At 39.0% G+C, this 15,264-nt stretch overlaps 1 protein-coding gene across 1 annotated transcript in view; it reads left to right on the plus strand.

Moving 5' to 3' along the window:
• The first annotated feature begins 2,890 nt into the window (after positions 1 to 2,890).
• agbl1.S (AGBL carboxypeptidase 1 S homeolog) overlaps positions 2,891 to 15,264 on the plus strand; it is a 244,719-nt gene continuing 232,345 nt past the window's right edge. The window contains exon 1 of the mRNA XM_018255312.2: positions 2,891 to 3,401. Coding sequence (XP_018110801.1) covers positions 3,339 to 3,401 — 63 coding nt within the window. The 5' untranslated portion in view covers positions 2,891 to 3,338. The remainder of the gene's footprint in view (positions 3,402 to 15,264) is intronic.

The raw sequence follows: 15,264 nt of genomic DNA on the forward strand, positions 1-15,264 counted from the left end.
ACTTGCACTACCCTGCGTTTCGATTTCTTCCATTCATTCGCAGGGAAGCGTAGGAGTAGACGCACTGAATTATTGTCAATGGGGCTGTACTCACACAGACACATGTAAGCGCCAAACGCAAGTTGTGACGCAGCATGTCGCATTTTACCTGCGTTCAACGTAAACATGTCTGTGTGAGTACAGCCCCATTGACAATAATTCAGTGCGTCTACTCCTACGCTCCCCTGCGAATGAATGGAAGAAAGCGCAACGCAGGGGAGCGCAGGTAAAACCGCTCGTCTGCAAGAGTCCCTAATGAAAGAAAGGCCCTGATTTCTTTTTATTGCTCGTTTTATTTATATTACACATGGATGAATTGCAATGGCTAGACTGCGGTGATATAGAGAACCCAGATCACACAGGCAAATGTAAAGAGGGGTTAGTGTTGATTTTTAGGGCTTGTACAGACAAGTTGTTTTTCCAGCACTTCCCTGGATCAGTTTTAAAGCATTCGGCTGCAGGGGAGCACAATAAAGAAAGCAACTTATTCATTTCTAGGGGCCCGCACTCACACGGGAGCAACATGCTACATTCTACCTTCGTTCGCAGCTTACATGCGTCTGTGAGTACAGCCCGGGTGAAAATAATTGACTGCATCTGTACAAGCCCTTATACTGTGAACTATTTTATTCACATACTCCATCATTGCTTACATGGGCATTGCCATATTACAGGTATGGGACCTGTTATCCAGATTGCTCAGGACCTGTTTTTTTCAGTTAGCATATCTTTCCATAGTTTGGTAAGTCTCCTAAAAATCATTTAAACATTAAATAACCCCAATAGGCTAATTTTGCCTCCAATAAGGATTAATGATATCTTAGTATGGACCAAGTTCAAGTTTTATTCTTAGAGGAAAAGGAAATCATTTTTTAAAATTTTAATTATCCGAGTAAAATGGAGTCTATGGGGGAAATTTACTAAAGGGCGAAGTGGCTAACGGTGGCTAACCAGCGTGAAGTCATTTTGGCACTTCGCCGATTTACTAACGGTAGCTGGCATAATTTCGCCAAGGAGATAGACTCTGGCGCAACTTCGCACTCTGTAATGGCAGACCAATTTTCGGTCTGGCGAAAGAGCGTTACTACGTGAAAGTTTTTGATTTTACTGACCGTTACCTCTATCACCAGACTTGCCTTCGCCACCTCAGACCAGGTGAAGTGCAATATAGAAGATAGGAGTTCCTCAAAAAAAAGTTGAACATTTTTCTAAGTCCCAAACAACGCTGGAGTTTTTGCCTATTTAAAGGGTGATAGACTGAAAAATATCGTAAATTATTTTGGGGTACCCTCCTTCCCCCCTACATTTGCTAACATATGGCACCTAAACTATACTGTGGGCACATGTGTGGGGCATTATAACAACTTTATATAATTTCATTAAGGTTCCCTGGCCTTGTGTAGTGTAATGTATTTGCTGCAATATATACGGGCATTGTACTTTAACTGCACGCCGTATGCTAATTAGCCAACGCTAGCGTAACTTCGAACTGCTGATCGTAATTTCACTGGAGTAATTTCGCCAGCGTTCTGTACCCTGTCGCAACTTTGTATCTTTGTGAATTAGCACTGTCCAGGTGAATTTACGCCTGGCAAAGTGTTTCGATGTGCGCAAAGCCAGTGCTGGCGAATTTTCACCAGTTAGTGAATTTGCCCCTATGTCATTTGGAGGTTTCTGGATAATGGGTTTCCAGATAACTGATCCCATACCTGCACCAGTGTATTGCTGGAAAATGCGAAAAAGCCCTTGTGATGTACAGTGTGTGCAGATAACAGATACATGTGAAGCAGGGCTGTGTGCAGCCGGAAAAGAGAAAAATAATTGCAGTAGTTGTATTTTCCCTTTAATGTCATACTTTCCCTCCTACAACACCGATTTTAATTGAACCAATATAAAAACTACCATGAGGCCAATCTGTTTGTAGTTTGCGGAGAGCTTTATTAAAAAAAACAGAACACAGAACTTTGAATTTTTTTTATATTTTGTTACTAGAACAACTAGCATGGCACATGAATGCAAATAAATTAGGCCCCCCCCTGGGCAGAATAAAATAAGAGAGGTTAATTATGCTCAGTTTATAAATAGTTTAGATATGGCTGCTTAGCAATTAGAAGAGATTGCAAATAAAATAGGAAATTGGCATATTTTTATACTATAATGATATTGGATAATATAGGCTACAGTTGTACGCCCATGGCCCTCTAACGGAAGCCAAGACATTTCTGGATTTCTGCAAATCATTTATTACGGACAGCATTAGGAAGCAAATTGATTGTGCAGTTTATCTCCTAAAAACAGCTTTGTAATGGCAAAGTGTATCATCTGCTTCAGTCCTTAAAGAGAACATGCACAATCGTGTTCTGTACAAGATAAAAATAGCAGGAAAGTGCAAAGGAATACATTCCATTGCCCAAGCATGAGTTAAACCAGTGTCTGACCAAAAGGCATTGCATATTCTGTGCTGCTTCCAACATCAAACACTTTTTAGATTTTGCCATCAAAATTGCTAATACTTGCAGTGATCATTCCAACAAAAGAAAATCCCTCCTGATTAACAAAAAAAAAAATTCAAAGTTCTGTGTTCTGTTTTTTTTAATAAAGCTCTCCGCAAACTACAAACAGATTGGCCTTATGGTAGTTTTTATATTGGTTCAATTAAAATCGGTGTTGTAGGAGGGAAAGTATGACATTAAAGGGAAAATACAACTACTGCAATTATTTTTCTCTTTTCCGGCTGCACACAGATACAAGCTTCACATGTATCTGTTATCTGCTGGTATTTTTAGTGAATCTCCAGCCCACAGTGTTCCTGTTGGCCATCGGTGGTCAGTAAACTCCAGGCAGTATCCAGTTTCATGCAGGAGACAGGGCTGATTGAAAGGCCAGGGTAGAATTGTCCTATACACACAGGCTGCCCATGTCTGTCACCTTTTTCTCACCATCCCTTATGTATGCCCTGTTCCTGTTTCCTCAGTTAAGGCTTCTCACCGCCTTCCCATTTATCCCAACAAGGAGTTCTCCCCCCCCCTCCCTTTGCTCACAAATATCACCAGCATTAAGTCCCCGTTTAATCCCTGGGATTCTTTATATAGGAAATGAATGTGCTCGTCACAGTGGCTGACTGGCATTTATCTCCCCAGCTGTAGGCTAGAATTGCAATGCTTTGAGTGTGAGTTGTAACATGCGTCTCTGTGTGTGACTTGATCTGCCTTCGGGACAGAGAACAGCGGAGACTTGGCTGAACCCTGGTGAGCTTCATTGTGTCTGTCTCCACCACTGTAATTGGCACTGGCACGAGCATGGCGGCTGAAGGGGCATCCGAGGGAGCCAGTGGCTTGCAAGTTCTTCTCTCCACTTTGCAGGTAAGAAACAATTGTCAGAAGTTACATGATATTCAAGGATGTCCAACCTGAAGTTGTTGTTTTTGTACTACAACCCCCAGCATCATCTAAAGCCCAAAGTCTTTAAGGGATGCTTAGGTTTGAAGTTCAGACATAAATTAAAATCGTGATGTTTAATCCGTGTGTGTTTAGCTTAAGCAAACACTGTAGCAATAGGTGTTATGATGAAACTGCTGCTGGTACTGTACATTTATGGTTATGCACAAACACTGATGAGGTCCCTGTTAGCCCTGTAGCCCATAGCAACTAATGGAATGCCTGGTTGTATTATTCATCAGTGCACTAGACAAATAAAAGCTATTTGCTGGTTGGCTGAAATGAATTATACAGGAGATGGGAATATTGGCCATATTTATGAATAATCATAGAACAATCATGGCAATCGATGGTTAAAGGAAACGTTTAAATAATCAAGCGGCTTTATATCAAGGGACTACTTGTTGCGTGACAATATATTGGTGTAAAGTTTCCACAACTGGTCAGACCTCAAGCTATTTGAAACAATCTCTGTACCCACGGGGAAGTAGTCTTCTAGGATCAGAGAAACCAGGAAGTCTAATTGTAAGGCTGCTAGTTACGCTATAGATAATGATCACAGATGCTAACATAGATTTTGTATAATTTCAAAAATGTGGAGTTCTAGTTATGAATAAAATGTGGGAGCATGTCAGTCACTGCAATAATATGTTTAATATTATATATATAAATATATATATATATATATATATATATATATATATATATATATATATATATATATATATAATTTTTTGGTTTTTTTTCAGTTCAAAATTATTTATATAGGATAAGATGTTGGATATTTATTTCAGAAAGATGCTATCTGGTTGTTGACCATAGCAACTAAAAGCTAATAATTCTATATTCTAATGGGGTTATGTAATAAAGGGCACTAAGTTTGCCCAGGAGCAGTAACCCACAGCAACCAATCGGCGGGTAGCATTTACTGGTCACCTGTTTAAAAGGAAATATTTTATCTGTTGCTACAGGTTACTGCTACATATGGGGGTATGTTGGCACTCTATAAATACGTTAATAATAAAGTGCACTAATATTCCTCTTCCATTCTGTCTTCCTGCCTAATCAAGCCCTAGCAACCTGGCACAAAACCTCAAAAATTAGAAAATGAAGGCCAATTGCATAGTGCCTTATAATAAAAATTACATTTTAAAGGAGAGACAAAGAGATCATAATTTTCTACCCACACATAACTATAAACTATAAAAAGAAACTCATATTTCATGTGTGTGCGTTTTCTAACTGTGGAGCTTCACACCATTCACTACAATGCTTGTGACAGTATGCTTGTACCATGCAGTAATCTGTCATTTGTATGCACTTTACTGTATTTAGTGGTACATGGCACACAGAGGCAATGGAACCCTAACAGCTTTCGTAAGCAGGTATTGTCTCAGGGTTCAACTGGTCCAAAAGAATTGTATGCCAACACCATTTCTGGTAATCCAAGGATTGCCATCACCGACCTGACGCAATTTTCCTTCACATAATAACAATAAGACACCAACATAGTTATAGTTTGTTCGTTGAGAGTCTGACTTCCCCCAGTAAATCCCATGCTAATAAATAAGATGGGAAGCATCCATAGTGCATGAAAAACTTTTCTAAGGTCAAAATTTATAATAATTGCGCTAGTATATGCAAGAAAATAGGCATGAACTGTAGGTATAATGGTTTATCCCAAGCACTCATACCTTCTTGGGCGGAGGGTAGCTTGGTCTTAAGCTGGCCATAGACGCAAAGATCTCATCGTACAAATCGAGGATTCGTACTATTTTCGGAACGTGTGTGGAGAGTCCTGACACTTTTCGTCAGGCGGAGATCGGTCGCTTGGTCGAACGGACATGTTATACAATTTCTGTCGGCTGCCGATAATATCTCTGCGTGTATTGACGATCGTACGATTTTCAGAGGGAGACTGTCACTAGCTTTGTCTATCGTACGATTGCTGTCAGGGGCAGAACATCGGCTGATCTGTTCTTTTACTACTTTATTTGGTCGGAATGGTAAGACTTTGATCTGAATGGTTAGTGGCAGGTCGGGAGATGGGAAAGTCCGATCGTACATTGATTCGTACGATTGGATCTTTGCGTTTGTGACCAGCTTTAGTGTCCTCTGGTACCTTGCCTGCCCTGAATGATGCACAAGATAGAGGACATGTCAGGGGTCAATAACATCCAACCCACCTTCCTCATATGAGATGTTTTTGGCACAGGAACAAGGAAATTGCAAGTGTTTCCACTTACTGAGCACATGGTTGACCCTTTCTTGCATATGCAAATTAGGATTCACATTTGGTTCGGAATTCATCTGAATCTTTCATGAAGCATTGTATATATGTATATAAATATATCTCTAAGCAGGAGCACCCAAATAACAGGTCCAACAGCTTGCTTGGTTGTAGGTAGAAAGTTTATTGAATAGCAGGACAGAGAGCCACACTCATCAGTTATAAGTATTTATTAGAGAACATCCACGTTTAGATCAGATAAAGTGATTTTCTCTAATACAGTTTGCATGTATTCCTGATGAGCTTTTTATCATGGATGCTTGGGACCTGGGGTTTTCTGGGTAATGGATCTTTCTGTAATTCTGGATCTTCATACCCAGGGGCGTAACTACAGAGGAAGCAGACCCTGCGGCTGCACGGGGGGCCCAGGAGGTACAGGGGGCCCATTTGAGGTCCAAATAAAAAGCAATTTCGACATATGTTGGTAAAACAGGAGAACCTCTGGACATTTAGGGGGCCCTAAAATTAATTTGCTGTTGGGCCCAGTAACATCTAGTTACACCACTGTTCATACCATAAGTCTACTAGAAATGAATGTAAACATTAAAAAACCCAATAGGCTGGTTTTGCTTCAATAAGGATTAATTATAGCTCAGTTGGGATCAAGTACAAGTTACTGAGAAAAAAGGTAATAATTTTTAAAAATGTGGATTATGTTCTTAAAATGGAGTCTATAGGAAATAAGCTTTCTGAAATTCTAAGCATTCTGAATTACAGGTTTCTGGATAATGGATCTCATACCTGTACTGCTCTGTAGTGTATGTATATACAGGTATGCGATCCATTATCCAGAAACTTGTAATTCAGAATATGAGTGCCCACTGGCTGAGTACTAATGAAACTTTCTAATATTGCCATTGTAATCAATCACATGCTGGTGGGGTTATAAGCAACAGTGGATGTTAGAAATATCCTTCATTGAACATTATTTTTAGCATCTTTCCCCAGTTTACATACACTTTTCTTATTTAGACAATAATTGATTTGATATGCAGGCAAGCATGTATACATAAAATTGTTTATGAAAGTAATATACAGCGGGAGAGTGGGGTACAGGTATGGGAACTGTTACGTAGATTGTTTGATACCTTGTTTTTTTCTGCACAAGGGGTTATTTCTGAACCACATATGTTAGCTTTAAACACCCTATAAATCGCTATTACGAGGATCATAAGATGTTGTTACCCAGATTTACAAACAAATCAAAAAGTAGAGAATATTGTCTCTTGGACTTGGTCAATAGGGAAGATGTAAATTCAGAATTTCTGACCCAAGTTTTCAGGAAATACAAAAGTCCTTTTGGCTCATGGAAGGTCAGGTGAAGCACAGCAGGACATTCCAGAGATAGGGTGAAGATTGGAGAGTATGCAGCTGTAAAAAGAGATGGTGTGAGAGGTCACTGGTAGAGTTGATGGTCATAAATAATCACTGCAAAGTCAAACAAACGAGCACTTGCTAACTAGGTGTTTTAATGCATGTACTTCATTTAAGGAGTTTTTGTAGAGTATCTTCTGTTTACTGCTGGCTGAAATACAGAGAAATGTTAAGCAATGTGTATTTAGAAGCCATTTTTCAGTGTATTTTATTTACAACATAGGACAGCCTAACTATAATAAAATATATCAAGCGGAATGATGTATAGCCATTGTTGCTCTGGGTCTAATGCTGACACAGCAGTTTGAGGTTCTATACATGCACAGCAAACAATTCTCAAGGAATCAAATAATCGTAAATATATTAGTTTACTGGATGCAGGGTAGAGATATTTGTCTATTTGTCTTACTGCCCTGTATAAAGCTGGCCATAGACGCAAAGATCCGATTGTACGAATCATCGTACGATCGGACTTCCCCATCTCCCGACCTGCCACTAACCATTCCGATCAAATAAAGTAGAAAAGAACAGATGTTTTGCCCCTGACAGCAATTGTACTAAAGTAAGTCCGACAAAAGCTAGTGACAGTCTCCCACTAAAAATAGTACGATCGGCAATACACGCAGAGATATTACCCGCAGCCGACAAATCTTTTTACCTGTCAGATCGACCAAACGACCGATCTCCGCCGGACGAAAAAATGTTGGGACTCTTCACACACGAAAACCGTACAAATTCGTACGATCAGATCTTTGTGTCTATGGCCAGCTTAATACATATATAACACCTAAAAATTATCAGTCAACTCTCTGAAGTCTTAAAAGATGAAAGCTGAGATACGCCAAATGATTGCAACCATGTAACTGTTTGTGTCCTTGGTGATTTTTTCCGTTATTGTAAGGAGCACAGGGATTTAAAATAGATCAGTAGCTCACCGACTGGGTTGCATAGAGTAAGCAACTCCTTTTTATATGTACTATGACTGAGTGCTGAGTCTAGGAAAGTTCAGGCAGCTTTGCTGTCCTTGCAGAGCCTTAATTTAACTGGGTTGCTGGCTTGAAAACATATATAAAAATGATTTTAAATTGCATTAATGCTAATGTTTAACTCTTTGAGTGTTGTCTACAACAGCTGCAACCAGCACCCCATGTTGCCTTGCAGCATGTATTTTCCATAAGGAAAAAAACATAGATGCAGAATTGACATCTCTGGGCTATTTAGTAAGTATTTTTGTGTCAATGTTGAAGATTCTATGGTACTTAATGGGTACTTAAAAGCAGTGGTGTAGCCACTTACTGGGCTCTAAAGCAAACTCTTTTTATGACTACCACATACTTAGGGGAAGGTAATCTGTTTTGAACACGTGGGAGCACATTTACTTAGCTCGAGCGAAGGAATAGAAGAAAACATACTTCGAATTTCGAACGTTTTTTGGGCTACTTCAACCATCAAATTGGATACTTCGACCTACGACTTTGAATCGAATGATGAAAAATCGTTCAAATATTCGACCATTCGATAGTTGAAGTAATGTCTCTTTAAAAAAAAACTTCGACCCCCTACTTCGCAAAGTAAAACCTACCAAGGTGCAATGATAGCCTATGCGGAAGGTCCCCATAGGCTTCCTAACAAATTTTTGGTCGAAGGAAAAATCGTTCGATTGATGGATTAAAATCCTTCGAATCGTTCGATTTTTCCTTCGATCGAATGAATTGCGGTAAATCCTTCGACTTCCATATTCGAAGTCAAAGGATTTAACTTCGACAGTCGAATATCGAGGTTTAATTAACCCCTCGATATTCGACCCTAAGTAAATGTGCCCCATACTGTGCATCGTTTAGGATACCTGCATGGTCATCGCTACCCCTCTGTCTCCCCCACAGAGGTTGTTCGATATCCTTTCTCTGTGCTTATGCATTATTATGGAAAGATATGTGGTTCAATGCCCATGGCAAACATGAATTTTCATTACTACAAGAATTTCCATTATTAACTCCCCCTTTTCCACAGGCAGATACAAAAATGTGCAATGGCAGACACACTTAGGGGGTTAATAAGAATAATAAAAAAATAATAAAATCCGAAAACAAAAATCGCGTAAAATACGTGATTTTTTTAAAATAAAATCTGACTTTATAAAAATCACGAATTTTTCGGAATTTATTAAACCCAGAGGATGGAAAAGACAGAATCTGAAAATCCGGCATCTCAGACTGTCGAGGTTGCATATAAGTCAATGGGAGAAGTCCCAAGGATTTTTTGATGTGCGTTGGGTTTTTGTGCAATACCCCTTAGTTTTTGGGTGAATATTCTGAAAAAATCATAAAATTTGTGAAAATTTGATGAAAAAATCCCGAAAAGTCGTGAAAACCTGATTTTTTTTTTTCCTGCAAAGCTAATTTTTGGGAAAATGTAATCATGAATAAGCGTAAAGAAAACCAGAGCGGACTTGATAGGAGTTTGTAGGAGAAAATATTGAGATAAATTCGGACTTTGATAAACAACCCCCTTAGATTTGATGTATCAGGTATAACTCAGAAAAAAGAACTTCTGCATTCCTTGACAATACACTTGTGTGATATACAGTGCTAATCCCACACAAAGAAAAAAAGATAAAATTCAGATTGGAAAGAAAAAATTCATCTAGGGAGTAGTGATGGGCGAATTTATTCGCCAGGCGTGAATTTGTGGTGAATTTGCGCGATTCACCACCAGCGAATAAATTCGCGAAAGGCCCACGAAAATTCGCCCGAAAAAATTAGCCGGCGTCAAAATTTTTTTTTCGCCAAAACGGACATCGGCGTCAAAAACTGCGCCGTTTTGCGAATTCAGCTATCACTACTAGGGAGGGTACATTTGTCACAAATGGTTTCCATGGAAGGGCCAAGGCAATCAAAAACTTTTGTGCATGTTATATTATTCGGTTACTTGTGGTCATACATGTTTGTAGGCACATATTTAAAAACTGCCTCCGTAGAATTATAGATAACATATACTCCAGCTTCTCCTTTAAGCTTAATTATGGTTCATCTGGATGTTTTAAAATTATATTGAGACCTTTTTTCATTTATGATTCTCCCTAGTTACTTTTTGAATGCAAAGTACTAGGGTTTGCTATGGGTTACTAGAGTGCTGCAGCATTCGAAGCAGTTGAACAGCAAATTTACTCGTTCGCTTTCAGTCTTGAGTAGTTTCAGCCCAAACAATTAATTATTCTACAGTGACTGTACTCCAAACACTTCTAATACTGTTGCCAATCACTGAAAACTCAAGCTTACTTACAAGCTAGATATTTTATTTACTTTATTGTAATTACAAAAGTTATTCCTTTTTTCAGATTTTACAATATATTATAGTAAGGGCAATACAGAATTCTATATTTTTCAGTGCAAACTTACTGCCGTAGAACAAAAAGAAATATGGATTTCAAATTTCTTCCAGGAACACAAGTGTGTCTATCAATAGAGAAGAAGGTGATGGCTTTTCACTCAGTTGATTTAACTTTTGCACCGATCTTAAAATGTCCTTTAAGTCTCGTAAAGTTTAATTTTCTGTTTGGTTTGTGCTTGCCCTTTCGACAACATGAACAGTTTTACCTATATATCTTCCTCTACAATTTCCATTGCTTGCTATTATGCTGTCACAACAATTTTTATTTTCTTACCAGCTGATACTATTCTAAGTGAATTATGATAAAATAAAAATGTTGCCCATTTTACTTGGGTTTAAGGTGCAGGTCCAGTTTCTGTTTCCACTTTTGGATTGCCACATACCTAGATTATAAAAAGACCATGATGCCCATTGCCTGCTATGCATTAATCACTGCCAGTAATATTTTTATTTGCCAGGCAATGTGATCACATTCAGTAACGTAACTAGAGGGGGGCGGGCCCTCGTGCGTGAAACGCAGCTGGGCCCCCGCCCCCTCCGCACGGCCCGCATTTCAGTTGTGCGCGGGCTGCCGGGGGGCCCTGAGGGGATGCGGGCCCTGGCCCGCTTGCACCCCCTGCTCCCCCGGTAGTTCCGCCACTGATCACATTATAGCCTCAAATGAATTTACAACTGGAATTTGTGACTGAGGACATCTAATCAGCATGAACCCATCAAAGATGGTTTCATGAGAAATGTGCCAGTTCATGTTTTGCAAAATAAATATAAATAAACATGATAGCAATATACTGTTCTTAGATATAGAATAGGGCCACATAAAATGCAGGCATAAGGTAATTTATTCATCCTTGCAGCACTTTATGTAGATTTATGCTGAAAGCCAAGCCCTTCAACCCTGAATTTCATGGAATAATGCATCAAAGTTATCTGCTTTGAATCTGTAAAGAGATGTTTGGACACTTGGGCTTTTTAAGACTCCCTGTTAGTTCAGTTTCCAATTTGCTGTTACAGTGAAGAGCCAAGCATGAAAGTGCAAAGCTGGGACACCCTACCACAGCTGATATGATGCTAGTACTTTAAAAGTCCACTAGCATACAAGTGTTTTATACTTGGCACTCAGTTACAGTATGCTGGAGAGATGTGAAAAATAATATGAATGTGTGACATAGCTTATATTTTATAAGAATAATCAGTCTTTAGATAATATTTATAAGCCTTAGACAGTTGACCAATGGGTATGTCCAATCTATAGTCCATCAAACCTTGTTGAAGTAACATCCCTAATGTTATTAATACTGTTTTACTAAAAAGTAAGGACAAAAAATCAGTCCTCATGTGTTCGGCATCTAGCCCACCAAGTGTTGTTAATCTACAGCTCTTGCCAACTTCTTACAGCTGAAGTCACATCAGTTGTGTATTACATGGAATCATGTAACATTGATGTTCAAACAGGAGCCTTCTCAGGAGGTGGAAAGCCCATCCCTGTCATGGAACTTTAATCTTTTATGAAGGCAAGAAAGCATGATGAGATCACAAATATTTTGCTTATTTTGTACAAAGCTACCATTTATGTATAATGGATGATTTTACTTAAAATGGAAAAGGGGAATCAAAGTGAACATGGTATTCCATGATCTGCATGAACACATACATCCTGTGACCAGGTCAAAGTTCATTTAGAAAAGATGATATAGGCCATGTAACATTCTAATACTTCCTATTGGAAAAACCATATACTGTATATGCTGCAACTGTTAAATGGATACTGATTGTTTTTGCTATGTCTTCTATAATAGTACCTGATAGTTTCATGTTTGAGACACCATGGGGCCGATTTACTAAAGGGTGAAGTGGCCGTCGCTAGCGAAAATTCGCCAGAAATACAATCCGCAGGGACATTGTCAATTTAATAACAGTGGTAGAGGACAATTCGCTAGCGAAAGAATACATCACTAATGAAGTTTCGCACCCTATCGCCAGACGGATTTTCACTCAGGCCGATCATTACACCGCAAATTCACTAAAGTACAAATTTAACAGAACGTTCCCTCTTTTACCGGAGTTTCCTTCACCACCTTAGACCTGGCAAATTGTCAGATGAAGCTACATCTTCCTCAATCCCATGTCAATGACATCATATCCTGTATGCCAAAGAGTCCTAAAAATGATAAAAACACACTGGTGTTTTTGTATATTTTAAAGTGGGATTGTCTTTAAAAGTTGTAACTGTTTTTTGTTTCAACATTTTTTTAACCATTTGAGGGGCATGCTGCATTTATTTTAGAGTGGGCTCATATCTAGGGCATTAAGGGTCTCTTTTGTCTTTATTTTGCTTCCTTGGGCATTTTTAATAAGTGGCCACTTCAAGCATTTGCACCAACATCACTAATAAAGATATACTGTATATACGACCTACATGTACCCGCCCTATTCAAAATGATCTAAGCTTAAGAGTACTAACAAAGTTTTGCAAGGTAGAAACTAACATTTGGCTGCAGAGACGCAACTTGGCATTTTAGTGAATTAGCGTAGTGGTAGCGAACTTGCGCCTGATGAAGTGGTGTGAAGTGTGGCCCTTTAGTGAATTTGCCTCCATATGTCACCAGGCTTGGCAAATAAATAAAAGCTTCCATTTAAACTGTTTCTGTTCCAAGATCACAACTACTATTTATAAAGTTTGTCCAAACAGCTGCACTTACTGTACATGTTTAAACAAACAGTACCACTTGCACACAAGTAAAGGTAATTTTTGAGGCTTCCTCAGAAATCCTGCTTTTAAACCTATGGGAAATAAGCTTGTGCTTGCATATAGAAGTAGAGCATGTTATCAGCCTGTCAGTGACATTAACATAACTCACACATTATTTAAGCAGGTGTTAACTACTCAGTGATAGTCCCACTCTCTGCTTCCTGATTCTACCATCCCTTTTGCTGAAAATGCAAACTGAACTGGCTATACCCTGGGACTCTCATTTATGTGACATAAATCAACAACAGCAGAGGTGTAGGAAGATTTCAGGCTAGCAGCAGTGCAACAATCAAACATAAAGGACAGTGGACGGGGGGGGGGTTCTGGAAATAAGTGGTTGATATATAAAAGGCAAAAGATTATGGTAAGCTTTACACATTATGGGTCAGATTTAATTATATGAGAAAAAACGTATTTCCTAAGTAAATGCCACATTTCCCCCTATTGCATCTTCATGAGCTAAACCATGAGATTCACTTTTCTCATGGAAGTGAATTGTCCCTAATGTCTGGAATGTTCAAAATCATATCCTATAGAACAAAGATACGTTGTCTGTCCCTTTCCAGATGTTGGACTGCAACTCCTAGAATACTAGGGGTTGTAGTTTATGAAGTTCAGTAAGGGTGTGCATCCCTGTTATATCAATCATTATTCTTTATAAAACACATCCATTGGCCACTATTTTCAGCTGGTCGTCAAAATACTTATTCTGACACTGGCTCTGACCTTTTCTCTGCTGAATTTGCTTGAGCAACCAGCATGCAGTTACAGACAGAACAGTCACATTGCAGTAGTTCCAGTAAAAACTAAGATTGCAAATATTCTTCATCTCCTAAATCCTAAATGGCCTTCAGGCTGAGCACCCACCCCACGCAGTGCTTAGGACTCATAATTTTGGGAATTTGTGCTCCAATAGAAGCATCTGATACCAAACACTAGTTTGCATGACTTTTACCCATAAATACAATGTAGTGATACACTTTATTTCATATATTCTCAAGAGATTCACTTTTGGCCAATATGTGCAAGATTGCCTTGCAGTTGTTAAAGCTCAATTTCTTTGACCTTCTTCTAAGAGAGACTGCCAATATTTACAGCATGCATCATTTGGATTCGCTTATTATCTTACCCTTGACCAGTTCTACCATAATCCTCGCTTCACTGGTATTTGGCAACCTTGCAGGATTTTTTTGAGATTAGAGGCCTGATTGAGTTTTATTTGGGGCCACAGACACCAGACACTTGTAGGATTATCTGTACATAAACACTGTGGCTTTTTTGTGTAGCTGGAGCCTTTTAAACATGGTTTGACTCATAGATTCTCAATGTGCACCTGTTTTCATAGAGTCCTTGTGAAACCCACAGAGCAAGATCAATTTGTTTTAACTGGCTGCACTCCAAAATAGAGAGACGCATTTTATGACATTATTGACTTTGTGAGACAACGTAAACTTGTCTGTATTGAATATGTCATGCTTAAAGGGATACTGTCATGAGAAAATTTTTTTTTTTCAAAATGAATCAGTTAATAGTGCTGCTCCAGCAGAATTCTGCACTGAAATCCATTTCTCAAAAGAGCAAACAGATTTTTTTTATATTCAATTTTGAAATCTGACATGGGGCTAGACATTTTGTCAATTTCCCAGCTGCCCCTGGTCATGTGACTTGTGCCTGCAGTTTAGGAGAGAAATGCTTTCTGGCAGGCTGCTGTTTTTCCTTCTCAATGTAACTGAATGTGTCTCAATGAGACATGGGTTTTTACTATTGAGTGTTGTTGTTAGATCTACCAGGCGACTGCTGTTATCTTGTGTTAGGGAGCTGCTATCTGGTTACCTTCCCATTGTTCTTTTGTTTGGCTGCTGGGGGGGGGGGAGGGAGGGGGTGATATCACTCCAACTTGCAGTACAGCAGTAAAGAGTGATTGAAGTTTATCAGAGCACAAGTCACATGACTTGGGGCAGCTGGGAAATTGACAATATGTCTAG

This window comes from Xenopus laevis, chromosome 3S, assembly GCF_017654675.1.
Source record: "Xenopus laevis strain J_2021 chromosome 3S, Xenopus_laevis_v10.1, whole genome shotgun sequence".
In the NCBI taxonomy this organism is placed as follows: Eukaryota; Metazoa; Chordata; class Amphibia; order Anura; family Pipidae; genus Xenopus; species Xenopus laevis.